The 27,522-nt window shown below is 43.6% G+C and overlaps 1 protein-coding gene across 13 annotated transcripts in view; it reads right to left on the bottom strand.

Moving 5' to 3' along the window:
• TIAM1 (TIAM Rac1 associated GEF 1) overlaps positions 1 to 27,522 on the bottom strand; it is a 192,342-nt gene that overhangs the window by 6,554 nt on the left and 158,266 nt on the right. For 8 of the 13 annotated variants that reach the window (XR_010072596.1, XM_063346803.1, XM_063346817.1 and 5 more), the window contains 9 exons: positions 17,480 to 17,586; positions 9,093 to 9,272; positions 8,580 to 8,648; positions 8,171 to 8,296; positions 6,422 to 6,530; positions 4,112 to 4,291; positions 3,870 to 3,988; positions 1,975 to 2,083; positions 395 to 453 (listed from right to left, as the gene is read on the bottom strand). Coding sequence is in view for 12 of the 13 variants with exons in the window: in XM_063346803.1 (XP_063202873.1) it covers positions 395 to 453; positions 1,975 to 2,083; positions 3,870 to 3,988; positions 4,112 to 4,291; positions 6,422 to 6,530; positions 8,171 to 8,296; positions 8,580 to 8,648; positions 9,093 to 9,272; positions 17,480 to 17,586 (1,058 nt within the window). In the remaining variant the exon portion in view is untranslated. Of the gene's footprint in view, positions 1 to 394; positions 454 to 1,974; positions 2,084 to 3,869; positions 3,989 to 4,111; positions 4,292 to 6,421; positions 6,531 to 8,170; positions 8,297 to 8,579; positions 8,649 to 9,092; positions 9,273 to 12,743; positions 13,276 to 17,479; positions 17,587 to 27,522 lie in introns of those variants that run through there. The other 5 variants (XM_063346848.1, XM_063346795.1, XM_063346856.1 and 2 more) reach the window with 5 other exon arrangements.

Genomic DNA, 27,522 nt, shown 5'->3' with positions numbered 1-27,522 from the left:
AGCAAGAGCATTGTGTTTCACTAAGAAAGTTGACAGGCATCAGCTCTCATATTTGATTCATATACACGGCTCAAACAGCCACACACAAGAGAGATGTTCAAGGTGACACCTTGTTTCGTGGAAGTCCACTCCACAGCATGGAATGGATGTGGCAGGCCATGGGAATGACTAGAACAGCAGAGAGCAAAGGATAAAGTAAATGAAGGCTTGCAGAGCGCTGCGCCCAGGCTGAACAGCAGGCCAGTCAGCATCACTCAAAACCTCTGCTGTGCGGCAGAGAACAAGAATCACGTATGCAAAGGCACACTCTAGCATCACAGCCTTACGGAAAGCAAATCTTGACTGTAGCACCACAAATGCACACAGCACCACCGAAACAGTCCAAGCAACTTACAAGTTTCTTCTTCTGTTTGGAACCATCCTTGTATACAAGGACCACAGCGGTTTTGAACACTAGAGGAGAAAGGCAGAAACAAAAGCCATGTAGTCAATAAGGTTGGGAACGGGTCTCCTCTACACCCAAGCACACAGACCTTTCAACTCCTCAGGCAGCCCTCACCTGAGTCAGGGAGGGAAGGCAGGAGTAAACCTGCCAGCCCTCTTGCATATTCTTCCCCCCAAAGCCAAGCTCAACCGCCTTTAGTACACAAAATCAGGTTACTTCAAAGTCACTTGAAACTTAAGAGTTTAAGTTACCAGTTATTGGAACAACTATTCAAGCAGAAACTGCTCTATACAAAAATATAGAAAACTTTAATCCCCCTGTCTAAGTTCACCTCAGACAAATGAGCAGCATCCAGCTACACCCAGCCAGTCAAGCAGATGAGGCTGGGCTCGGCCAGAACTTGAACCCCTCCCAGGTGGGACAGTGGTCTACGCAGAATTAAAAAAGTGAGCACCACTGGCAGGCAGAGGTGTAATCCTATCCCTCTTTTCCATCCACGTGCAGCTGGAATTTGTCTTTCAAGACTACAGTTTTCCTTGTGATCTTGTTCTTCAGGCCTCAAATGCACCCTTTGTTTTAGGATTGAATTGCATGGACACTTAATTTTGGACATTTTATGAAACCAATTTAAAGCTTTTTAGAGTAATTAAGAGTTGCTGCACATTCCTAGCAGCTTTCCTGAGGCCCCTCAGCTTCAGGGTATGACCAGGTGCTTTCCCAACTTACAGGAAAGCAGTTAATTTTTATATGCTCTTCCAGAGCAAAGCTGAAAGAGTCTTCATTCGTTATCTGTTTGGTATAAAGCAAAAACAAGAATACAAATCATTGGCTTCCTAGCCAGCATTGCTTTCTGGAAACAACAAGGAAAAAGCCCATTTCATGTAAAGAAGTTTTGGAACAAATAAAGAAACCTAGCACACTCTGAGCTACTTGATACAATTCTGAAAGTAAGAGAGAATGATTTAGCCAATATAAGCAATCATGTACCTTTCCAAGGGACCATACTCCAATGTAGTGGAAAGACCTTGAGATTTATGCCAACAGCGTTTTCAATTTGTAGTTTGGCCACCCAAGACAGACTACTCGGAGGCAGACAGACCACTCCAAAGCAACGCACTGGGAGTCCTGGCTTAGCTTTTAAGCACTTTTTAAAGCTTAGATATACAAGTCCTGGCAAAAGGCATGGAGAAGAAAGGCAAAGCCTCTTCAAGCCCCCAGCCCCATCCTATAGGTTGTCAAGTAGAGTTGCTTGGCATCGATCAGACTACCAAACTATATCTTTTCAGAGACAAATACCTTTCTATATAGCTCTTAATTCATAGCCTTGGATATAGGTTTAAGAAACTCTCACACTATTACAGCGGTCTCCAAATTCTTCACAAGATTTGAATCATAGCAAAGAGAAAAATATGGTTTTGGGTTAAAGCCAATCTTGCAGAAGGCCATGCTCAACTACCTTCAACAAATATCTGCTAAGGCACAGTCAGCAGTCTTTTAGGCATCCAAAATAAAATTACTGGGATACAAACCAAATGCTGCCAGCTCAGGTTCCTTCTTCCATTTCCCCAGTGAAGCAGGAGGATTCAGCCATATCACTGTATTATGCAAGAGCAAGTCCCCCATCGAAAGGTCTGCAACCTGCCAACGCAAACACATGCACAAAGACACAGTATGTAATCAGTTCAACAACGCTTATTTGAATTCTCAGTTCAAGAAAACTTGCTTGAACTTTATTTTTAAACAAACACACACACAAGCAAACTTTTGGAATATTTAATCAGATGACTGCAAGCGTGTGCACATAGACTGTGACAGCTGGCAATAGATGCATGTAAATCTTTAATTGGTAAGCATAAATTAGGAGAAGTCAAACTCAAGAGTCCAGCTCTCATCATTTGGTGGGAAGTCAAGGCAAACCCCCGATGTTTTCCTTGCATTTTTTGTTCCTTTGTCCATCTTTCTCCCTACCAGTTTATTTCTACTTTATTTGAACATTTAAGCATAGCCCCCATCACACACACAGTTTGGGGTGAAGCTTAGAGACCGCACCACGTGAAGCGGTCAAAGCACTTCCTCCTCACAGTGGCTATGGCTCTTGATTTCGTCCAAAGGCTTACCTGTGGAAACCACATTGCTGGAAACAGACTAATAAAGGAGTTCATAACAACTGTTGGGAGATGCCTACTAATATTGCAGCAAATGGAATTTCGACTTATGGTCTCCTAGAGTGACAAATCCAGGACTATCCCCAGTCTAGGTAGGGGCCATGCTATCCTATTCCTCCATCCTCCTCTCAGTGACGTCTGACTTTTGCCGAAGGATGACATGGATACCATCATCACAACAACCTGAGGTCTCCCCGATAACAAAAACAATATTTAGATATGCGTTTACTGCCTCTTCTCCCAGATTAACACCAAACCACAACTGCTCTCCCAACAGATGTCCTGACACGCTCGCTCCACTGCTGCTTGCCAGCACCAACCATAGTCTCTGCCCTCTACCCACCACCTGGATCCTCCCTCCCCACTTCTCCAATCCAGCTTCCTCAACACTACTCTGTCCCAGACCTCCTCTGCCTTGTAGCCCAATGCCTCTTACGTTTGTTCTTCATCCTGGTTGTTGGCAAACCCCCATTACCATTACCAAAACCCCAATACCATTACTTCATACAGTCATGTCTCTCTCCAGCCTTCACCCCCATCACTGCTCCCATCGGCCCTTTAGTGTGCCTCTATCTCTTCCTTGAGTCCCCCTCAACCTTAGTCCATTCCCCCTTTCCTGCCCACTGCTCTCCTTCACTGCGCTGCTGGACTGCGGACCCACGTTTTATCATTAAAGGGAGAGCCCAGGTCTCAGTCTGAAACTTCAAGACACCTTCCATGGTTTTCCGAGACGGTCGGCCAGGACTGAGCCACACTGGATCTTCATGTGTTTGCATACGCGCCATATGAGACATCTAGACCAAAGCCCAAAGCGCTCTCATATATCAAGCCCACTAACACACTTTCCAAAAGAGAAACAGCAGTTTCTCACACGCCACACCTCACATTTTCATCTCTTTAGAGCGAGTAGAGATGTAAGTACAGACTTGCCTCAGCATGCCAGTCCACTCAGACCGGTGGCGCAAGATGGTGTGGAACGAAGAGAGCCAAGACATGGACCTCAAAATAGTGAGCTGCAGGCTGGGATGGGATTTTCACCCAACACTGAAGATGAATTGACCCACTACTACTTTACATTGGTCTCACTCACTGAACCACACACGGAAAAGCAGGTTTTGAATTGGGTTGGGATTTATCTGTTTGCACCAGGATCCACTTAAATGACATAGCACAAAAGGTAAACATTTGATACAATTTAACACTCAGACTACAGACACCAAAATAACAGCCTTTTTCTCTTAAATTTGATCATCTGTTACCTCTTTTTTCTCTCCTGTTTGTTCTGCTATGAGTTGGTCAAACACTGCCCCATATTCTTCATGGATTTTCTGCATTTCATTGATGTGGCTGGCAACTTTGTTCATTGTTTTTATGGCCACTAGAAGACAGATAAGAGAGATAGGGGAAGAGACAAAAGGTTTCTTTAAGCCTCTGAGAGGAAGAGGTTTAACCTCCAGATCAGAGGTTAAACAGGGAAGAGCAACGTAGGTTAGCTCCTTACCATCAAGGTGATAATGTTCTTCACTGTCTACATCAGTCAGAGCAAAGAGCTCCTTCAGCAGGAGAGGGTATTTCAGTATCCGCTGGATGGGTTTGATGAGGTAAGACTCCAGTGTGGAGGAGTGCTGCCGTCGGGGATTCTGCGCATCCAGAAATGCCTTGAAAGCAGTGTCTGTCTTGGCTGGAAGATTAAAATGAAGCAATTGGATAAATCAAAAATCATAACAGCTGCCCTGATAAAGTGACTTTTCCAGCTTTAAGTTCACTTATCCAGAGACATTTTGCCAGGAAGTGTAGATTTATCAGGTCCACAGTATTATATTTATACACTTCAGGTTTTGAGTTACTGACACGTTGCCACAGATAACGCTATTTATGATTTAACATCAGGCACCCACCTACCGTATCAATACATGCAGTTTTTAATTTCACTACCCACAGTATTTCTGGCCCTGCAACTATTCTAGAGCAGCATAAATTGTTTTAATCATCTGTTTCCTTTAAGACAAGGCTCAAATTGGGTATTTGTAAGAAGCCACTACTCTTGAGTCTAGTCTGACAGGTACACCTGTAATATTGGTGAGTCTGGTTGTTGTTACCTCATTAAACCTTAAAATGCAGTACTGAACAACAACAACAAAATCAACAGCTAGTAAGGAGGCAGGAAGCAGTAAACATGATAGTACAACATGTTTTGGGAGCACAGGTAGACTGGACACCTGATTGCTGTCATCTTTTCTACCCGATTGCTACTGAATTTATAAAAATACCATTTCCTCTGTTGCTCCCTCTAGTAGAGCATAAATTTGTATGGGGAGAGAACTATGAAGAAGGTGGTATTTTTAGACATACAAGTTATTCAGTGCAGGAACAATTCCACACAACTGCTTTTATTAGAGCTATGTCCCCTGATGAGGTTTGGGTGTCTTTTTTGCAGACAGTCACCTGATTTCAATAAAGCAACTTCCGTTTCAAATCCAAAAGCCACCTGCGCCTCAGATGAAGACAGAAAATTACACTTGAAATACACAACCAGGCTTTTTAAGAGATTTATCTCTGGAATAACATTTTAAGTTCTGTTTCTACAATAATTAAAGCACAACCATTCCTCATTTATAAATACAGTCAGCAATGAAAAAGCAAAACAATACAACCTACTCTGCGGCCTTAACATTAAGGTTTAACAAAAAGATGCTGAAAGAAAGCATGGATGTGACTAGCAACAAATCATTTATTCATGCATTCCACAGAGCTGCCAAGTATTTTTGCAGCATGGTAAATACGAGTTTACAAGTAGAAATGAAAAAAAAAAAATATGTACAGGAAAAAAATAAAAAGAACCCAAGAAACAAAAAGCCCCAAAACTTTTGACTGTCCAGCATCCAGATGTTCTTTGAAAAATAAGAGCTCCTCCCTTAACAGCATTGCTCCTACAACTGGAACCATTTGTTTATTTAATATCTTGTACAAAAAAGAATTTCATGAAGCACTGCTAACTCTAAAAGATTAACACTTTCACAGGGGAACACACATCACACCAAGGCAAGGAAGCCCATGGGCATTTATAAACCAGACCACAGTTCATTTATCTCCATCTCAGCAAGCCAAGCTCTGCTAGGAATTTGTACACGGGAACTTCTCAGGCAAATTGGAACAAAGGTGAGAGGAGGAAGAGTGAGGAGAGAGAGCACAGTGAAGTTAACATATTTAGACAGCTTCCATAAAACATTCTCCCAGGCTGATCCTTTCCTAGTGGCTGTCAGCGTTCAACCACATTGGCCAGAGCTTCAATGGGATTGCCACTAGCAAGGATTCACAGCACAAACTCTAGGAGGATCCAGAAGTCACTACAAGCATCACCACTTCTGGTTCCAAAGTACACAGTGCTCCATTAGCACGCGCCACGTCACCCATTTATGAAAACTTTCATTTTCCATATGACCGAAGAGAAACCAAACATGTCGGGGAGAACATATTAAGTGTGTGTGGGAAAACTACATGCGAGGTTAAGGACCTCTTGTAATGAGCTACTTGGGTATCATTACATTGACGGTGGTCCAAGAACACCCATGGCACAGAGCACTCTGTGAGCTTCTCAGGCCAAGTGGACTCATTTCCCTACTGCGAAGGCTCCTGGAGAGCAACCAGGCACATGTGTGCCCCCACTCCTCCACCACAACTTGCCCTACACGGTTCGGGGTGCAGTGGCAATCACCCACAAGGACAACCTGCAGCAGCCCAAACTAATGTGTCGCTGCGACATCTCTCTCTCTGCATGCCCAGGTCTGTTTGTCCAGCACACGGCTCTTACCTTTCACCAGGACTTTGGGGACTTTTGTGTGGCTGGCACAGAAGGCACTGTACAGCTTGAACCGGTCGGCGTAGTAAAGAAAGGATCCACCCAAGGAAAACAACACTTTCTAGGATTTAATAATAAAAATAAAAAAAAGTATTAGGAAAAAAAGCACATGAAAACCAGTTAGTTATTTTCGCTTCTACCAGGTCACATGAAGTTTTCATTTAGCTTTTGGATGAAAGGACACTGCATTTTTAGAGTGTTTTCACACCATCTAGCAAGAAACAGGCCCAGCCCTGGTGCCGGGATTCAGGCTATGTGATTAACATCATTAACCAAGTTCCAGTTATGACGATCTGGAAACACAACTGATTATACAGGGAACTAGCTTCACAGCTCCAGAACTGTATTTCAATGCCTGAGCTTAAAACCTTATTGATCTAAGTAATGACCAGAGGCAACAGGAAGGACCAGACATACCTGACTTTGTAATGGATCAAGATACTAAGGAGTTGCAAGCAAGACTATTAATTATCCCCCTGCACAAACAGACCAAGGTCTTCACTCTTTTGAAAATGAGTTTGTGTTAAGGGCCAAACACAACCTTTCCCTAAGATAACTATGCCAGAGTCATAGTTATCTGCTCTGCTACCCACTTTGGAAAAAGACAACATGGGGTGGGGGATGAGACAACACATAGGCAGCTTGTCTACAGTCAGCAGAGGGAAGCAAATTGCAGAACTGAAACCATGAAGCCCTGAAGTCCCGTTTTGTACGCTGCTTTCAGACTGCACACGTAGGACAGAGCTGAAAGTGAAGTTGATGCACAATTCATGGAAAGAGATGGAAGCAGCAGCGCTCAGAAGACAGAGTTCTCTCCATAAGGAGGCTTCTTCTGCACTCCTCTCTAAAGCTCAGAGCACACAGTGGTCACACAGCCTTCCTCCACTTAAAAAAAAAAAAAAAAAAAAAAAAAAAAAGTATCTCTGTCCTTTCTGTTAAGGGCGCATTTCCTACAAAACAGAAGCTGTGTCCTAGTTATGCAAGGGCAGCGTTCATTACTGCTGCTTATTTTAAACAAGCACCTGATGTCAAAGCCACACATGCACAAAAAGAAAACTTCTTTCGGTAGTTCCTCCAAGGCTGTATGTTAGCTGAAGAGCAATCCCAGTGGAATTATTATTATTCATCAAGACATTCTGTCCTCTACCAAGGTGAGTGCTCAAAGCAAGAGTAAAACTCCCCAAAGACCAAATACTGTATTAGCTACTTGCCACATATCCAGTACATGACTGTGTTAGAAATAAAACATAGTTTCTGTTTCGACATTTTCCTATTCGTTTTTTTAACAAAGTTTATATATCTTTAGTTTATATTTCTACCTTCGATGCACACCTGCTGATAGTTGGAAGCATTTGCCATATAGTTCCTCTATGCATCAAAAGCCCAAATACAGAATTTAATTTACAAAGACTTGATGTAGCTTTCCATTTCTAGCTTTTCCTGACAAGCCGAGACAAGAAATCTGGCAGAAGGGCAAGAATAGCATCTAAAAGCACATGGCGTTACAGATTTGTAGTGCCCTATATAGCTAAACGTAGCATAAACTACAATTGCAGCAGGATGTTTTTCAAGCAGTTCCAGTATTAGCTAACAATCTCAACTGTAAGTAGATGTAGGTTTTTACATGAACAGCGATAACAATCAGACAAAATACTATAAAGACTGTTAAAGTACTACTCAGAATGTAAACAATGAGATTACCTTAAATTGCTCCACTTTTTCAAGCTTTTCCAGGTCTGGAACCAGCCTTACTCCATCTTCAAGAGTTTTCAAGAACTCTACCTGGAATGCTACCATTTCAGTCAGATTCCCAAACAGAACATCCAGCTAATAACAGAAAAAAAGAAGATGCTGAAAATATCACTTTGCAGCTGAACTATCTTTTCTAGAACTTCAGTAATTCTCAGTCCAATTGTATAATTGGATGCCAGGAAAAAAAACCTACAGACTATACGTTATCGAGCAGTACCTTTATACTCTTCTCAATCCATTATTTTAAAAGAAGTGGAATTCAAAATTTCTCCATAGCCCTTGATCAGACAAGCAAGTCAATCTGGGGGGTGGGGAAAGTGGGGCTATCTAGCAAAAATAAAAGCAACAGATAACATACCTCATCTGGTGTGAGGAACGTTTCTTTTTGTAGAGGCTTTAGGTATCTCTCCATTAAACAATTTAAGTCCTAAAAATACAGAAAAAGATTCCCATGTTGGTTCCTCAAGTTGCCTCTGAATATTTATTGAAGTGGAAAAGATCACGGTTTACCTAGTCTATGAATTTTTCCCTTTCATGCATAAGACAAAATAGCTGTATTTCACAGAATTTAAAATAGTAAAAGGAAACATTCACACAGTTTTACTTACAAAATCAATACCAGCTCTCATTCAGCAGTGTTCCTCTGCACACCAGCTAAATCATTTCAAAATGACAGCATAAGAATTTGGAAAGCCTACTTATTTCCGAAGTTTAAATTACTATTCTAGGGACAGATTATAGAGTCGAATGTACGTTAACTAAGAGATACATGCATGGAACATAATTGGAAGTATTAGAGAAAAAAATAACAAAGTTTTCCGGAAAGAGGAGAAATACTAGTAGACTGAAACACCACATTGAAACCCCTTACTTTGACGTAGGTGCGTTCTGTCTCGAGAAGTTCACAGATAACCTTTCGCAGTTTGTCTGCATCTGTGAGTTGTCTCATGGTGGCCAGCTGGGGTCCTGTAAATTCCTGAGGATGAGCACTTGAATCAGAAGGGTTCATTTCATGCAGACTGCGACAGAAAGCAGCGACCTGCTCTGTACTCTTTAAAAAGAAGGAAGAGGAAAGACCAGCGGTAATATTTTAAGTAAGAGCTATAGGAATGATGGGAGCTGAGAAGCCTTTGCAGTTAAGCAGTTGCAGCCTGGGGGCTTTATAACAGGTACCAAGTCCAGAAATGCACACATCATTTCATATATCTATCTGTCCTCTTTCTCAGTGACTGGGGATAAGCGGGGGTGGGGAAGAGTTGCACAATTCAAGTTAAAGTGCTGTTCAGTAACATTCCTGGTTTCAGATAAGCATGAACTGTAATTAAAATAAGCTCATCCAGCACTTAAGATTGAAAAAATAAACAAACAAAAAGGCCTAAGAATCGGGAACCAAAAATGACTGTGCAAACAAAACACACACCCCAGCCCGCTGCCAGTTCCCTATTCCAGTTTGCAGTAGTCCTGTGAGGAGCTGCGTCAACACAGCCAAGGAGACAACATGGAGACAGAAACTGTTTAAGCTGTTTTTAGGCGAAGCAGAGCCACCTGGGGAACCAGAGCCTCTCAGGCTTCAAAAACAAGCTCTTTGGGAAAGTAACTGTATATCTGTTCTGCGTCTGGAAACACGCCTTGCAGGGTGTATTTCTTCCCTGTAAGTCAGGTTTTTCAGAGCTGCTCCATCTAGATGGTTTCTTTAATGTTTAATCAGCTGTCTATATATAAAGACAGTTATCCTCTCTTCACCTCCTCATGTTAGATCATCTTCTCGCATCTTTCGTTACACTGAAAAGCTTGGAGCAGGTACAGTCTCTGGTGTCAGTGACGACAGCCCCAGGCTTCTAGGGTTGCCAAAGCAGTGGAGAGCCCTGTCTCCATCCCTCCCCGAGGCCTGGAGGGGGCACGGGAGGGAAAAGAGCTGCTGCACTTGATCACACCTCTCTAACCTTCTACGTCTAATCCTGCCATGGTTTCGTAATCCAGATTTAGAGACTTCACAGCACTGCCTTTATATCCCTCCAGACCATACTAAAACAATTTACCCCAAATTATCCTGTTCCAACAGAGAATATGCAGGGAGAGAAGGGAGAAACAAAAAAAAAAAAAAAAAAAAGGAAAGAGAAAAAGCACACCACCACCCTGCAGTTTGGAGAAAGCGCACTGCTCCCTGGGAGGTCACTTCACTCCCACCAGCTGGTAGCAACAACATCATCCAGAGCCTGCACTTACCCCACACCTTCGCGATGGGCCAGGCTGAAAAAAATCTCTGCATTTTTTAAGCTGTGCAGTCCGCTCACACACAGCTATTTTCCTCTCTCAGTGCTCCTACAGCTCTACACAGCCACGAAGGAACATTAACCATACCAGAGATAAGCAAGATATTTCCTTCCATAATACAGTTACTTTCCCTAAAGGTATCTTATGGCTGTAAATGCTCACCTGAGTGTACCACTGCAAGGCATATTAGTAAAGATGCTTGTTATGCAAAGGATAACTTTCTTCAGGACACAAAGGTAAGCAATGAACTAATTGTAACCGATGTCTACACAAAAATGCCTTTTGGACACAGTTTATTACAGGAAAAATATTAATCTTCAATATCTGATGTTTAACTCAGATAAGGAAGAAAGGGAAAACATTATAAGTCGAGGGCAGCGGGAAGCAGTGAGTTTAACCAGTCAATTTCCAACTAACTCGGCTTCTGGTAATGGCACATGTCACAGAGTTGGATTTATTTATTAGCAAGGTTTATTAGCAAGGTTCCACCTATGCTCGCTGTATTCTTAAGTATACCCAAAGCACACTCAAACTTTTAGGTGAAGTTTGTATTACATTTCAACAGCTGCGATCTTGATCTCAACAGTCCCAAATCCACAAAGCACACAACGTGAAAGTCTGGCTCCAGCACAGGCAAAAAAAAAACCTGCCTGAGTTACCTGCTCTGCTGGAAAGGGACAAAAACCTTGCAATTAATAAATGTTAATCTGAGCCCGCAGAGACACAGAATAGGCAGGGTTTCCCTCAGAAACATTTAGCTTTGTTAGGACTGTTTCTTGAAAGAATATTTGAAGAAGGCATATCTGGTGACATTTTGCTCTAAGAACCAACTAGACAATTAAAAATAGTTATAATATATAAAACACGACATGGATCAAACTCCAAAAATAAACCAAGTGTTTTAAGCAGTTCATGCTTGATACCGCTCAGACAGCTCACCATCCGGTGCATCAAGTTGCAATAAGTCACAGAGAAAGATGCGGCACCCAGAAAGAGAGTGAAAATCCACTTACACCATGAAACGCCAGCTAAACGCTAACAAGGAGCTGAAAATTGGATAACTGTCATCCAGGCACACAGCGTGCCCTAGAAGGAATAGTTACACCCATATGCCAAAAAGGGAGCGTAGCAGACTTTTAAAAGCCTTATCTCCACTTGCGCACACTTAACAAACAGCTCGCTGACTTCAGCCATGCCCAGCTCCAGCCAGCAGCAACCGAGCTCTGCCTGCCACTGCCTCACATCTTTTACCTATTTCCCAAATATCATTCACCCGACACTCTTTGGACAAGTTAAGAGTCTCAAGCACAAGAACATTCACAAACCCGTTTTCTTGCTTGTTCGTTGAACAAACTGTCTTGTTTCGTTCCTGAACATAATCCTTTCTACCCTGTATTTACTTTAAAAAAATAAATTTCTAGGCAGAAAGCAGATGCATATTGCACCCAGGGAGGTTCATAACGCAGCTATTTTGCTGAAAGCTCTCGAACAGTATTAACAAAAGCCTCTCTGTCCCCATTTTCCTAGAGAAAGTGGACAGAGTAGAGAAGGTCTGGAACAGAAACAGATCCTTTTCTCCCAGCACCAGCTCTGTTTGCCAGCTGCAACAATGATAGCGCTGAACGGGGATTTCTCTAGGAGAATTATGGCATCGCCCTTCAGGCACAGTTCTGCGCGCAATCCCATCTAGCAGCCTTAAAATGAGGTGGAGGGCTGGCACAACTGGGCTGCTAAGCGAAGTTTACTTTGCAAGTACATTAAGCCCTCCTCTGCGGGGGGAAGGGGGGCTCAGCAGAGGGGCTAAGCTCACATCCTTCCCATTCATCGCAGGAGGAGCAAGTCCTTAAACTCATAAAGCACGTTGATGCTGCCCATGGTGGGGAGTTTTGGCTGCCTGCCCTATAGTTGTGAGAGCGGAGTGCCATTTCCCCTTGCACTCGCCGTATAAAGACATACGGGTGCCTGGGCATCCGGCAGATTGCCCCCTTGAGCGGCACGCCGCACCTCTGTTTTGCCACGGACGACAAACTCTAAGCAGTATTGATCTCCCAAACAAAACTCAGGCAAATTGCATCCTTTCATGCGTTGCCAGGACTGCTAATGACATTGCACAATAACAAAAAGCCTCTACAGGGTATACGCGTTACAGCTCAGCCTCGAATTTATAACCTGAAAATTAAAACAGCATGAAAATTCGTTTAGCCGCTGATTACTTAGACTAGTAGCATTGCACAGTAGATCTGCTCACCAAATACAGCATACGGTACAGAGAGTCACCGGCTCTCCCAGCGCTTTCGTTCTTGAGTTTACGGTTAACTTTCCAAAGAGCCGACATTGCTGGAAAGGCAGTATTGCCAGAGCTGTCACTCAGCTCGGACGAAAATCCCAGCTCTCCACATATTCAGCTGATCCGAAAGGCTTTCCCGCTCCAGACGGATCCTCCGTGCTGCTTACTTGGCACACAACGCAGCAGACGGCTGCATTTTAATAAGGAAGGGCAGTGACCATATTTCTCCAAGCAAAGCCTTTCCGCATGTGTCATTTGCCGCTGGCCTTGTCCGCTCGCCACATCAGCTGGAACTAAGAGCCGGCTACCAGGCAAAGCTGAGAACTCAACGCTGCTTCTCATAGGCTCGTTAAGAGGAAAACTTCCGCAGAGAAGCTGAAATGCAGCAAAGCGGAGGTGAAGGCAGCCCGGGAATATAAATGTCTGTTGCCTGTGGCTGAGCATGAGCCGATTGGCTACAAACGGCACTGCCGAAGAATATTAAACATCTGAAGGGACAGAGGCACAGAATTAAAAGAACTTTAAAAAGCCAGCTACGCTACTGGAAAACCGACCCCTCAAATCCCTGTTTTAATCCCTTCACATCTATTGCAACACATTGAAGGTTTCGAGACTTAATTCTGGTCTTGGATAACGCTGCAGAGAGAAGACGACCTATTTTCTCTGAAAAAATACCTCTAAATGGTATAAGCATGTACACACACAGCCCATTACAGCATGCTCCCCTAAGCACAAGTGCTGCAAGGTAATTAGCTTTCATTTCAAGAGGCAGATGTCTTTAATTAGAAACAGGGAAAAATGAGTGTCCTGCAGTATTTAACTAATGATGATTTTTCAAACACACCCCCAATCAAATTCAAAGGGCCATTACAGGAAGAAACATGCACAAAGACTGATCTTGAGATGCAACACAACACCTATCTTAGCCTTTGGTAACCTGCAACACTAAGCACTCACACATATAATCACTTTTCAGGGTACCTCCTCTGAACCTCAATTTGTTCTACGATATTTAAAAGGCCAAAACAGTCGGGTCACCACAGAGGCAAATAACCATTTAAGAAATTACTCTGGTATTAAATGTTCGGTTGAATTGAAAATATTCGGTTGAATTGAAGACAGACAGAGGCGCATCACCTAGATTTCATTAACAGCCTGAATTCACATGCTAGATGAAAACAAGCCTGAAGAGGTGGCAGAGATCAGGCTTTCCTTTCCACCACTCTCCTCCTTGTGGCTCCCTCATGAAATGGGGAGAGAAGGGAAAGTCAAGAGTCCACCCCAGAGCAGAAGCAACTGGGAGCACAACTCAGGCTGATGACAGTTGCATGGCTTAAAGGAAAAGAGTAGCACCCAAAAAGCGTACCTGCTTCCTACTGTTTACATAGATTTCAACCCAAGAGACGCTGCACCTAAGAGGGCTGGTTGATGCCGGGAAAGCATCATGAAATTAGATAGGGAGTGAGTCCAAAGAACACCTGCTATCCCACACCACTGCACTGTGCACACCTCAAGCCACCTTGGAAATGGGCTTCTACTGTTTTAATGGAATAGTTCCCATTTTTGCTTATAACTGTGACTCCTTTGACAATAGTAAACAAAAAGACAAAAGTAAACTCCATGTTATCGGGTCTTTAGGATACACAGAAGAGAAGATTTTTTCAGAAAAGGGAGGAATCCTCAGAGCTACTGGTGAACCCTTCAAATCCTTCACCACCAACAACAGCTTGGAGGCTTTTGCAGATTAAGAAACAAACGCACCACTACTAAAGAAACACACACCCACGTGCACACATGCTGGGCTGGGGGAAGGGAAAGAGACAGCTGGGAGGGAGGAGAAGGAAAGGGCAAGACACATTCAAGTACCTCCTGTGTTATACATCCACCTATCACCTACGTGATAAAATTACAGATAAATCCAAAAGGACCCAAGCCCAGCTTTTGGTAGGATTTCACACAGCTTACCTTCATAAAAAGCCTACCCAGCTTGTGCTACAAGAGCAGACGAAGGAGAGCTGCAGCACTGTGTTCCTCTCCTTTTCCCATGAATTATTAACTCTCCCCTAGGATCACTTTGCTGGCTGGAGAGCCAGGACGTTTCCTCGGAGAAGCTCGGAGCTCTCGTCCTCTGCAGCGCTCTGCGGGCATCTGCAGACCACCAGCACCATGGCACGGAGCGGTGGTGTTTGCAGGATTAAGCCCTGCCTCAGGATCACACTATCGCAAGGCAAAAGGCAACCCAAACGCTATTTTTGGATCTTCGTCTGCTAATGTCACATCTGCGCTGAAAGACGGGGAACTCTGCATTTAGCTGGGAGGCTCCAGCATAGTTAAACTGGATTTTCTCTGCTGCCCAGCAGTGAATGGATACGAGTGCTTCTGCCCTGCTTTTGCCAAGAAGGGCAGAAAATAAAGAAAGTCTCCCCTGAACTCCACCATCCGAGGGAGATGGGAAGCTGTGGCGGTCGTGGCGATCCTGGGGAACACGCCCCTGCTGGTGGTACGAGGGCAGAGTGTTTCACTTCCCACGTACAAAAATAACCTGCGTAAAACAGCGCTGAGGACATCAGCGTAATCTTCTGCGCCATAATCCTAGAAGCATGGAAAGGTGTGGCAGGGCACAGAAAACACCTTCGCTTTTTCCCCCCCTCACCCTACCAGCCGGGTGGCGACTTTCCATGGAAAAACACATGTTGCAGACTCCTTACTCCCCATGCAGATTGGCTTTCCCAAGCACACAGAAAAGCAAAGGGATTAGGAAAACCCTCTCGTTGATTGAGCTTTTTAGGTTAGGGTTTTTTTTCCATTGTTGTTGTATTTAAAAATTAGCATGTGATTAGCAAACAATTACATCCTCCCCGCTACTATACACCGGAATTCTCTATAGGCATCGCAAAATAATTTGGGGGTTTCTGCACTTTTCATTAGAGAAGAACCACAACAAAAGCCTACTTAGCACAGAGCTCTTCTATGTGAACGGGGACAGTGGCATTCATGAGTTTGCCAAATTGAGCACACTATATACATACTATATGTACAAGTGTGCTTCTGTTTTTATGGAAGACCATTTCAAGCAGTTTGTCCCATAAAAACCAGAATGCGAAGTAAAATGCCTCATTCCCCTCTAAATCACACAAACAAAACAAGACATATTTCTGAATTTAAAAAAAAAAACATGTACCATTGACAACATTTCATTTGCAGAAAAACAGATTTCCCTCTCGTCGGAAACCAAGGCTTGTTAGAGTTACCAGTTACTCTTCCAATCAAAGAATATTAAGCATTAGAGCTGCTAATGCACATTTCTCAGTTTAACTAAATCTGCTGGGCCACAAGGCTAATCATGTAATCCTTATGCCTTGCTTCAGGCAATTACAGCTCTGAAGATCCAGGAGGCAAGACGCAAAATGGAACCCCACAGCCTGTCGCACGGTTCAGAAATAGAAAGCTACGGAAAACACACCAAGAACGTTTATTCCCCAAGCAGCTATGTGTTATGCTCAGTGCTCTTCCACAGCTTCAGTGTTTAACAAAAGAGACTCCTTTCAGAGCATATGAAAGTCCCCCATATTTACAGTTAAAAATCCTAAAGTACCAACAAACACTTCCACTTACTCAAGAAGAAATTCTTCGTACTTACAAGAAAGAGTCCCGTAATGAAACCTGGAAACAAACTGTAAGAGTAATCACCTTCTCTGCGTGCAAGTTCTGCATATATTTCATGCATAGGAATGTTTCCTCTTATCTGACTTCCACTGTCTGGCTATCAAAGACAAAACTACAGGCTAGCATGACATAAGAGATCAGGAAACAAGAGGCCAGGGTCTTTTCCTTCCTTTTGCTACAATGACGAGTAGAATAGCATGGGGACCAGTTCAGATCTCACTGTAACACATTTTCATTAAAACAAGAGCTAAGAAAAAACACACCTATACATAGGCACAGGCTAAGTGATATATGATACTGACAAGATCATGAGTTCTGCAGAAAAATAGCTGTAAGCTCACACTATCACCTATGCAACACATACCTAAAAGGAACCAGTGCCTTGAAAATAACCTCAGTTGATTCCACTGCAAAAGCCACTAATCACGACACCTTATGTTGCAGCAAGCTCCCCAGCACCAGAGCAAGTGCAAGCTACCAACCACTGTGAAACCCATCCCTTAATAGATGGCAATTAGCAATCCATTTGCGCAACCTCTTAGCTATAATTGGAGAGTTTTGCTTCAATTTAAGGTAGATTGGCTATAATTAGTTTGCATTTAAAAACTAGCATGCGTGTTATGCTATTGATTTAAGGAAATAGTGTTTAACTTACATTCTTCCTATGCCTAGAAATCAACAAAGAATAAGATATCATAATAATCCACCTCATCTTTTGTTTTAGCTGGCCTGCTCTGGTGAAGGAGGTGATAAACCAGCCTGTTTAAAAACTATGTGGGAATATTATCACAAGATACTCAAGATGTGAGCCGACACTGGAAAAAGGCCACTAGTCTTGCTTGAGAGGTAGCGATGTGCCATAATCAAAGCTGTAATTTGTTACATTCAATATCATCCGTAAACACCTTAAAAGTAAGATTAGCATTTTCCCAGGAAAGGTGCTCTAATCATGTGCAGCTGTGAAGTCAGCACGCCAGCTGTGAGCGCACTGCGCTTTCGCTCCTTGTCATGTGAAAATGAAACTTTCTCACCTTGCTCGTCTTATCGGCCTCATCAGATGACTCCAAGTCGTGCGCTTCTGCCTCCTCTGGAGCTGTCTCAACAGAGCTGTCCGGGTCGCCGCAAAGCGAGTGCCCTGCTGAAAGTGAGATGTGCGTGAAAACCCAACCATAATTTCCAAAAAGTCAAAAAGCTGGGCGCAACAGGCTTGGCATTCCCATGGAGGGCCAGGCCCCACCCTGCACGCAGGTACGTGCCAACACGATGTTATGCCAGAGGCGGTCAATGACCTCAAAGGACTACCTCGGTTTACAGCAGGGGCCAGGTCTTAACTACAGGTGTAAAAATAAACAGGTTATGGCCAGACACATTATTTAGTTGGAAACTATGAAAGCCGATTCAGAGATAAAGCTAAAATGCCACATTTAAATTCTTACGTTTATTATGAATTTCTTGGCTGGCGAGCAATTGCCTACCTTTATACTTCAGTGGTTTCAAATGGAAACTGCAGTATGTGAGCGGGCAGGCCGTGCCAAGAGGCAAGCCTTGATCAGCTCTTCCTCCAAGTTAAGTCAAATGTGATGACTTTAAATTGCTTGCAGTTTTGGCCTAACACACCCACTACTGAGTTTCGATGTTGATTTTTAAGGACACAAACCTGGTTTTAGCAGTTTTCAGGAGCCTATTACATTAACTGAAAATTAAATTTCATTTCCATCAGTACGTGGCAACAACTATGCACCCCTATGCCTGAGCGCTCTTCTGGAGACTATAGTGTTGATGCAGCTAATAACTCCTTTGCGACTTCTTGCAAATAAATGATGAATTACCTGCAAGTGACAAAAGAAAGAGCAGAACTAAATCCACCCTGAGAGCTCTGTGCACAAATAACTTTTTGGGGGATCTCATTCCCTGACTCAAATAGCTGTAAGAAGCACTATTACTACACCTTAGGCCAGTCTTCACAGAAAAACAGATTTCATATACGTTCAGCTTCTAGCTGTGGCAAATTATAATGGCCAATGATGGAATGAACTCTGCCACGAAACTCCTGCATGACTCTAAGTTTCAAGCCGGCATAAAGAGGTGCTTTACAGCAGCCGCGTCCAGATGCTAATTCCTTTTACCTTTCCCCTTTCCTTCCCTCAACCCCGTAAGGAAGAGATTTTTCTGTGGTGCCACTCCTGAGGCGGGATGGGGAAGTGTGGTTTCCGAGTACACCTCCCTGCCTGCATCCGGGCACACAAACAGGACAGTGGATGGGATTATACCCTTTATTCCATTACATTTATTTTTCAGGTAATGCAGAAGAACATAATAGAAGTTCAATGGATGCAGCAACATAGAAAATCTCTGCTTTTTAAAACCCAAGACTCAAGAGCCTGTATTAGCATTGGGTTTGGTTGTATTGTTAGCACGTAACTTTTAAATGTTTTGGTGGAAAACTGAAAATTTTTCAAATCAGTGGGTTTTTTCATTTGCTAGCCCTACATATAGAAGCAGTCCAACAGCAAGCTATCATGTTGTCAGCACTCGGTGGTCCAGCAGCCATATCCTCCTATTCGCTACTTAATTGAAACATGGACATTTTACAAAGATTAACAGTGATTTAGCACATCGGATGCAGCACCATTTCTATGTTAGTCCCATGCTGACTCTCATGTTACTTGCTATTTTTCAATTAGACATTTCAATTTAGGTAAGTCACGTATATTTGTCTATAAGAAGCATTTGGCTAGATAGCAACGCTGTGAGTAAAAAGGCCACAGTAATGCTAACACACATCTGTCATTCTGATAAATTTCAGTATGGCCAAATAGGCTATAATAGCATGGATGGTCTTTTTAATTCAGATAGAATGGCAGGCTGCTTTCAAAATCAAGAGATTTGGGGGGGGGGGGAAAGGTGATGACACACATCTACTGTATTTGTTTGTATTTATACTGGACTGAAATATGTTTCATGATACAGAAATTATAGTCTCTAAGAAATATGTTTCCTAAATGATTAAGAAAATTAAATTTCGCTGCCCCTTTGCTGCAATTGAAAAGGCACTGCTCTCCTTCCAAGGAGTTTTATGTTAACGCACAATGTTGGTTTGCAAACACGTCCTAGGTAAGGTTAACACATCGAGGCTGAGGGCAGAGATCCAGGTCTGGGTTCCTCAATACCCAGCTGTCAGCCACTGTTCTTGCAAGCCTTCAGCCGCTGTTCTTGCAAGCCTTCAGCCACAACTACCAAAACCAATTTGCACGACTGTACAAGATTTCCATTTAGTTGAGCCTGGAAATAATTTGGAAAAACTGGAATTCAGAAATCCGGAAATAAATTCAGAACGTATTCTGTGTACTGGGATGGAGCTAAATTGGACACCAAATGAAATTAAAAGGACATAAAAGGTAGCTCAAAGCTGAGCTTCTGGAAGACATGCCTCTCTTCTGAAAAGATAGGGTTTACCCTGTCTTTTATGTGCCTGCAGGGGTTGTTGGCAATGCAAAATCTATTTGAAGAAGTGTTTTTTCTGTAAGAAGTTAGGTTTCCTGAGCCTTGCCCAGATTTTATCAACTTGGACTACCAGCTTTTTGGTCTCTCCATGAATGTATGAAAAATATCATGAAACCCTTTACCTATCCATTTAAAAATAAGAGCAAAAATGTGCTATGGGTCATAATTTGTTTTGGGCAGTCTCTGTTTTTTCACTGCAATTAATTTCCCATTATAAGCTGTGTGAAATACATCCTACAGCTGTTTGTCACCCCAAGCCAAGGCAAATAATGTTTGTTTGGGGGTTTTGGCTTTTGCTTTTAAGCTACCACTTTTTCTTTTCCTGTATATTAAAACACCACTTAATCTGTTTCCTGCAGTATAAACACTTTTACCCAGCAGACAGCAATCTTTCACTTATGCCTTAATGAGCAGTCACACAGTACATGTGCTCAGGGTATTTCTAATGTCTGAAGCTGCCAGAGCCAATGTCGACTTTAGCAGGTTTATCTGCTAGTTGTTAAACGCAGGCAATCAGTTCAATAATGCCGCACGTTCCTGCCTTTTAATACCTTCCACTTACCGTCCCATTTCTGTCAGGCTCACTACAGCATTTTATTTTTGCCCTGTAAATCTTTATTTAGCTGTGCAAGGAGCTCTGAGGACAATGTGCTCGTTTCCTTCTGCAGCACCTGAACGCTTGCCCAACCCCTACCATTTACTAGGGACAATAATGCGTGGGATTCACTTGACATTAAGGAATTAGAAAGGGAAATCCAAAAAGCAGCAGGAAAAAGGGGTCAAATCCATGTGGCCACCAGCACAGAGGGAGGTCACACGAGCTCCCAAGTTGCCTCAGCAGTCCAATATCCATGACATTACGACTAACGCCCGTTAAATAACTCCTAGTTATGGTTAGAACTAACAAAATAAAAGGAAGTCTTATATCACTGGAGTAAAGGTGCTGGGGCTTAAAGGCCTGGAGGATCACGTAAAGCTTAAGCAGCATGCCAACACTTGGCTAAATTTTTCCACGGTGCTGCTTCCAATTTGCAGGGTTGCTGTCGCTCGAGATTTTAATGAGTCTGCCACAATATTTGGTACTGCTCTTAAAGCCCGCTTCTCAGTGCCAGATTACTTGGTTTTTTTAATGCAGTGGAAATAAATACTCCCAGCCAAGCTCTTTCAGCTGTGGTGCAAAGCTCAGAAGCCCGCATCCTGCTAACACAAAAAGCAGCATACAGATCAGAAAACCTTCCGTGTTCATAATTTTAGCATCACGATGCCTTATTCCTGAGTCTGTGGAACTGGCAATACTTAATTTAGTCCCCTCAATGGAAGCGACAGGGAAGTGCTGGGAAGGGCAGCCATCTGCCAGCGTGTAAGCCAGAAGCAACAACAGGCTCGTATGGCTGAAAGCTACGGTTTGTAATTTTAAGGTGCCTCAGTCTCTTAAGCAGGTTGTTTTACACATCTCAGCACAACAGCTTGCCGTGCCACTGAGGCAGAGATCTGTGACTGCTGCAGCCGGGCGGCAAGTGTCAGGGACCGAGGAGCTGAGCCCAGTGTCCTTCCCTGCCCACCTGCCACCGCTCCCCTGCCTGCAAAAGCTGCCTTGTGCTCCTGCGGACTTCCTTCACCGACGGAACTCAGCGATACTGGAAGTCAAATACAGCGATTGCTTCATCGCTTTCAGTGGGAAATAAAAGAGTGACTCCCATCCGAGCTGCAACAGCAGGAGAAATATGGACCGGGTGGAACGTGACTGTCCTGGCTGAGTCCCAGCCAGGACACTCGGGTGTCTGGGCTCCTGCGAGAAGTGCTGCCAAGGTTTCTTTCAGTGGCCAAGTGCTTTCAGCGGCTCATGTCTGACTGTAGTCTTAAAAGAAGAGTATCACTTACTTGGGCAGTTCAACAGCAACTTCCTTAAACAGAAAGTGTCATTTCTAAATGCTGCTGGGGAATGGCCCCGTTATGAAAACGGAGTACCTTTCAGAAGAGACTCTGTCGTTAAACAGCACAATTTTAATACAAATTGTTAAGGAACTGTCTCTCAGATTAAATTTTGATTTGAGACAAAATTTCGCCTATAAAGCCACAATAAAGAAAAGGTAAGTATGAATTTTTTTTCTTTTTTAGAAGAATTCTGGTTACCTGTGAAACACTGAAACATGAAAGAAGGAAACATAATTTTTACACTGGGGTGTTCTGTCCCATTGGGAAATCCCACAGAATTGATTAACTTGTCGAAAGACCTGTAAAACTGAGCTACAACTACCACAGTTTCAGTCAACCAAGCTACCAAAGAACAGTACAGGAGCAAACTGGGAAACTCTGCTTTTCCTGGAAAGGTACAGAACAAGCCCCATAAATCTCTTTCCCTTTAGACAGCAGCCTATCGCTTCTCTTTCCATTGCAACTAGGTAATAAATTGCACAAATATAGAAAAATCTATGCTGAATGTCATTTGGTTCATTCACTCTTCTTGGGAAAAATGGAGATTCAATGAAACCCTCCCTGTACCAGCTGTACCACCATCACTTCTCACCCTCCCCAGCAATACGCTTAAGTAGCCTGTTTGGAATAAACAGGAATTTTCATCCATGTAAAAATGAAGCATGTGCTCAGGGACCTTGGAAATCAGGGACACTGAGATCAGAAAAAAACCAGCCTTTTCTTCTGCAAGTGGCAGCTCGGGCTGGCGGAGCCGGCAGGGGGAGCGGCAACACAGCAAGAATATCAGGATTAGCAAGGATGGGAGCAGGGATGCTTACTGCAACTAAAATGGGAAGGGTCAGAAACCCAATGCCGTGGCGCAAAAACTAAGGTGCTAATAGCCACGCTGCTTATTTCAACAGCAGCTCAGGCGGAGTTTAGAAAAGCCAGGAATGAGGCCTCTGAACGCAATTCCGAGTGAGGCAGCATCCTTGAGCTTTGGCTTTTCAGCTTTTAGAAAACAGATCTCGCGAACAACAGTTCTGCATGTCTGCCATTAATTATATATGGAAGACCCTCAGATTGCTGCTACAGTAAATGCCCCTGGAATTGTTAAATGAAGCACTGAATGATAACAGTATTTTTTAACATGCAACAAAAGGCATGAAATTAGTCATCTGCCTCAGGAAAATAACCCTGAAGAAATTAAGGTTACTGTTGGTCTCAGCTTGTTCTGAAATCCAAATTACTTAGCCTAAGGGGACCTGTGACAGGACAAGGATGGAATGAAAAATAATGGCCATTCTTACAGTGCAACTTTGTTTCAGTTTTATGCCATAGTCTTTAGAGTGGGTGGTAACTTCAGGCTCTGGTTCTCCTGCTTTCTGAATGACAAAATAATAGACTCCTTTAAAATACTTCATATCTAGAAGATTAATATACCCATTCAAAACAGGGGTGTACTTTCTTTTTCATCATTTATATACTCCACGCAGTGATTTATGTGGCTCTCAGTTATCCCTGCAGTTAACCCTCATGCGAGAGGTCTCCAAAATACAGGAGCGTGCAAAGCCTAAACCTCAGAAATTCTACCCCAGAGGAAAAAAAAGCTGGTGAATTGTGCTGAGACCACAAACAAATACGGATACTGCTCCCCACTCCCATTCCCAAACCCCCAGATCCCCTTCTAATAAAAATAATCTCCTTTGTATCTCCAAAATATCTCCTTTACGATTTGGGGAGATGTGAGGCTGTGTTTCCAGCTTTCAGGCTCTCGTTCCCTGGATTGAGTGGAGCAGGTTGGGGAGACAAAGCACTCCTCGTGGGGAGAAGAGACAGCTCGCACTGATCCTTTTAGGCAATAAGGAAAACATGCTGCAGGGCTCCAGACAGAATGAGAGCTAGTCCTTCTCAACCAGATTTATGCAGACTGCATTAGCAGGAGAGAAGACAAAGCCAGGAAAAACAACAATAGATGAAAGGAACAAAACTTGTGGCTCTGCGAGCCTGATGCAGCACAAATTCTTAGGGGAAAGTATAAATCATACCCAAGATGGTATTTTTCACATCAATTAGAGATATAAAAGCCAAGGGCATTTCAAGAATAACCTGTTAAGTAAACACAATGAAGTAACCGCTGCCACAGAGCTGATTTGCAGCTCTAGCCCCAACCTCAATATATACAAGGTAGTTCCAGATAATGAAACAGCTGTAAGAGACGCCGTATTTAACAGGAGCGCTGGCAGTCACTTCAGGGAGGTCGACTCCCAGAAACACAGCCCTGCTTTGCTCCTGGAAGACCTCCCACTGAGTAATAAGGCATTAGGAAAGCTTCCTTAAAAAAAAAATGTAACACAGCATCTTCCTGTTGGAAACACACGGTATCATTTGCCTCACACAAAAAATCTACCCTTTGCTGCCTTCACAGCCGATGAAGAATTGCCAGGGAAGAAGATAATGATAGGCCATCCGCATGATCGGTCAACCAGACCCTGAATTTCTGGAGGATGGATGTGCCTACAGGTGATTTATACCTGCCGGCATTCTGGCCCAGCAATGTTTCACCCCCCTGCTGAAAGGGGGGGCTACACTACTTCAGGACTGAAGAAAAAATCTGCATGCTATAAATAAAGCATATAACAGAAATCACTGAGCTGATTTGCCTAGCCAGCCAAACTGCCAGTAATCAACAAGGACACAAATAAATGGGTCAGTGGGTATTTCATACTTGACTGCTCTCTACAAGGAGCTGTGGAGCTGAGACCAAAAATCTAAGATACAGCCACAATCTCCTAAATAAAAGCATGTATCTCTTTTCAAAATTCCACGTGGATTCCATTTTAGGTAATGACTCCCTGAAAAAGCACAGAGCCAGAAGAAGAAAGATTTCAGTAAAACACTGAGATCTCTAGAGAAATTTGGTTTTTTAGAGAAATTGATGGGGAAGATCAAAACACCTGCCTCCCAATTGCACACTTGGGTGCAGATCCTTGATTTCACTCCCACCTCAGGCTAAGTCATCCCAAATTAGAGCATCGGTGTTGTTCAGCTTTAAACACCGTCTTAACGTCATTCTTCAGAGGCATATTTCATATGGCAACTACAGGTGCTTTCAGAAGCTGCCACAGACACCTGCACATCCGCTGATGAGCTATTGTGTTGCTTCTGTTGGTTAAAAAAGTATTCCTCCCCCTTTGAGGAGGAATGAAGGCGATTCCCACCTCAACGTTTGCTGCGTTTTGAAGGAAAGCAAATGTCAAGAGAGCTCTCGCCCGTCGCCTGAAAGAGAGAGGGAAGGAACTGACTACAGGACACCAAAAGTGAAGGGCAGGTGTACCGAGAGAAATCCAAAGGGAAAAGGAAGCCTTAAAGCTTATCCCCGGTCCTGGGGAGCTATTTAAGAAGCAGGCGCTTTGGCCCACCAGACAGTTCACATGCTCGCTGCAGGACATGGAAAAACAAGCAGCCGTTCCACACCACTGCGATAACCACAAAAACCCAGCTCGGGAGAAGCTTACAAAGGAGGGCAGACATCACTCGAGTTGGGAGCAGCACAAAGGAAATCGTGCCTACAAAGCAGCAGAGGCAGGAGGTCTGATTTTGCCATGACATGTCCATCAGCCACGTCCTGTGTTTTCATTTCACATAGTGCATGCAGCATTATTCTGGACAATGTTAAAAGGCTAATGCTAGGCTCTTCAGACACGTTTGGCAAACCGTGCACTATCTCACCCTCGGGATGGAAAAGGACCCCTCGAAGACCCTCAAAATAATGATGCAGAGAACTGACAGTGGCAGAGAAACTGCTTGTTGAGACCAGCTGTTGAGACCCCGTGTTACGAAATGTGACTGCTCTGCCTTAGAAATCACTATGTTGCATAAATACAAAAGTCTCAGTTCCCAATTCTTTGCACCCAGGGCAGACACTCACTTCAGCGGAAAGTCAGGGTATGAGGACTCAGCACTCGGGGGTTCAGTGAAGAAGCACAGGCAAGGAGACAAAAGGATGGGGCCCACAAAGAGCTGGTGTTCAAGTAGGAAATGGGGGCATCTTGTGGCCAGCTATAAAAATGTACAAGATGAGTTTTGATTTTTCAGCACAAAAGCCTAACTGGGAAAAGTTCCATGAAAATTAAAAGGGAAAAAATGTCCTTCTGAAAGTGTTCAATTTTAACTGCCTTTGGGGGTTTATCCCACATCTTACATGAGGTTGCTTTTATCAGTCCCCTCAGAGGTATCTGCAATAAGCTGTTTTTAAGCTTTTTTGTTCGCGCTATTCTACTTGCTATGAAAACCACGTTCCTCAAAGTCAGACTAGGGCTCCAGCTTTCTCTTTCCCCACTACGCGTTCCCATCACCTGAACAATGACATTTTTGCTAGATCACTTTCAGTAAATATTTTAAGCAAAACCAGAGCAGCATCCAGAGAGGCAGGCTGTACCTCCGTGACCCTTTGCAGGCAGAGATGAGTCAGCTTGGTCCTGAGCCCAAGCAAGCTGTCTTTCACTGTGGCTCATTTGCTCCAGCTCAGCATCACGCTAATGCACTCACAGCACTCCTGGGTTAGCTCCAGTTTGCACCCAGACTCATCCCAGAAGCCCTTACACCGAGTGACTGCAGCGATCAGACAGACATGTCCTGGGAGAAGGCTGACTTTAACCCCGGTGAAGTGCATGAACAGCCCCCCTCTCGCTCCAGCTTTTCATTCCAAATGCCCAAAACAAGACCGTTTCATAGTTATCAAAACAGTTATCTTGAAATTTCTGAAACCTTTACTTTGGGGAGAAAACAAGGTATTTTGACATATTCGGACACCATTTACTTTTGGCTGGAAGTCAAAATTTACCTCAGCTCAGAATAGTTTTGATTATCTAGCAACTACTTGGTTTTGGCCATTCCATTCATTTTTCCTGTATTTTAAATTATTCCAAAAAAATAAAGCAAGCAGGTACATCCAGTATCCTCTTCTGTTTTCGAGTACGGGGGACATTGAGAAGCTGGCAGGTAAGACTTGACTAAGAAGGCAGGCAAGAGGAGACATGGTACAGGAGCTTTCCTGCTATCCCGGTGCAATTCCCAACACTGCTGTCTTACAGAGGTAATGGCTAGCAACTGCCAAGGAGGCGATCCTGCTCTTCTGCAGCTGTTTCCCTTATCCCGGCACGGGTGCTTGTACTCAGCTGGTTCAGGAAGCTAAACCAGTGGCAAACAATTCACGTTTGCTAGGGATTAATTTTCTGCCAGTTCAGTTCTCTGACCAGGGCAGCGTGGTGGGCAGGGATGCCTCTTCCCACCACAGTGTGCTGTGGGACCAGGCAGATACGTCAGGCTGTAACATCAATCCCACCTTTAGGTGTTTTGAACTGTCCTAGTGAGTTAGTTATGCATCTCATCAAACACACAGGGCTCCTCTGCTCCTGGCTAATCCCAGAGAGGGTGAATGCTTATCCCCTTTTCCTTCCCTGCCATACGTACATCCTGTGAGCAAATCCAGAGGTAAAGGCGCCTCCTGAGCAGCCCAGAAGGGAGCAATTAGTTCTGTGACTTGCTGTAGGCACCGCTAGACGATGTGACATGCATTTGGCGGTGACACATGCTTCACAGCCTAACCGTGTGCACAGTCATCCTTCATTGCTACCGCAGATTATACCTTACA

The sequence above is a fragment of the Chroicocephalus ridibundus genome, chromosome 1 (assembly GCF_963924245.1).
Source record: "Chroicocephalus ridibundus chromosome 1, bChrRid1.1, whole genome shotgun sequence".
Classification (NCBI taxonomy): Eukaryota; Metazoa; Chordata; class Aves; order Charadriiformes; family Laridae; genus Chroicocephalus; species Chroicocephalus ridibundus.
This window is presented reverse-complemented; position numbering and strand designations above follow the sequence as displayed.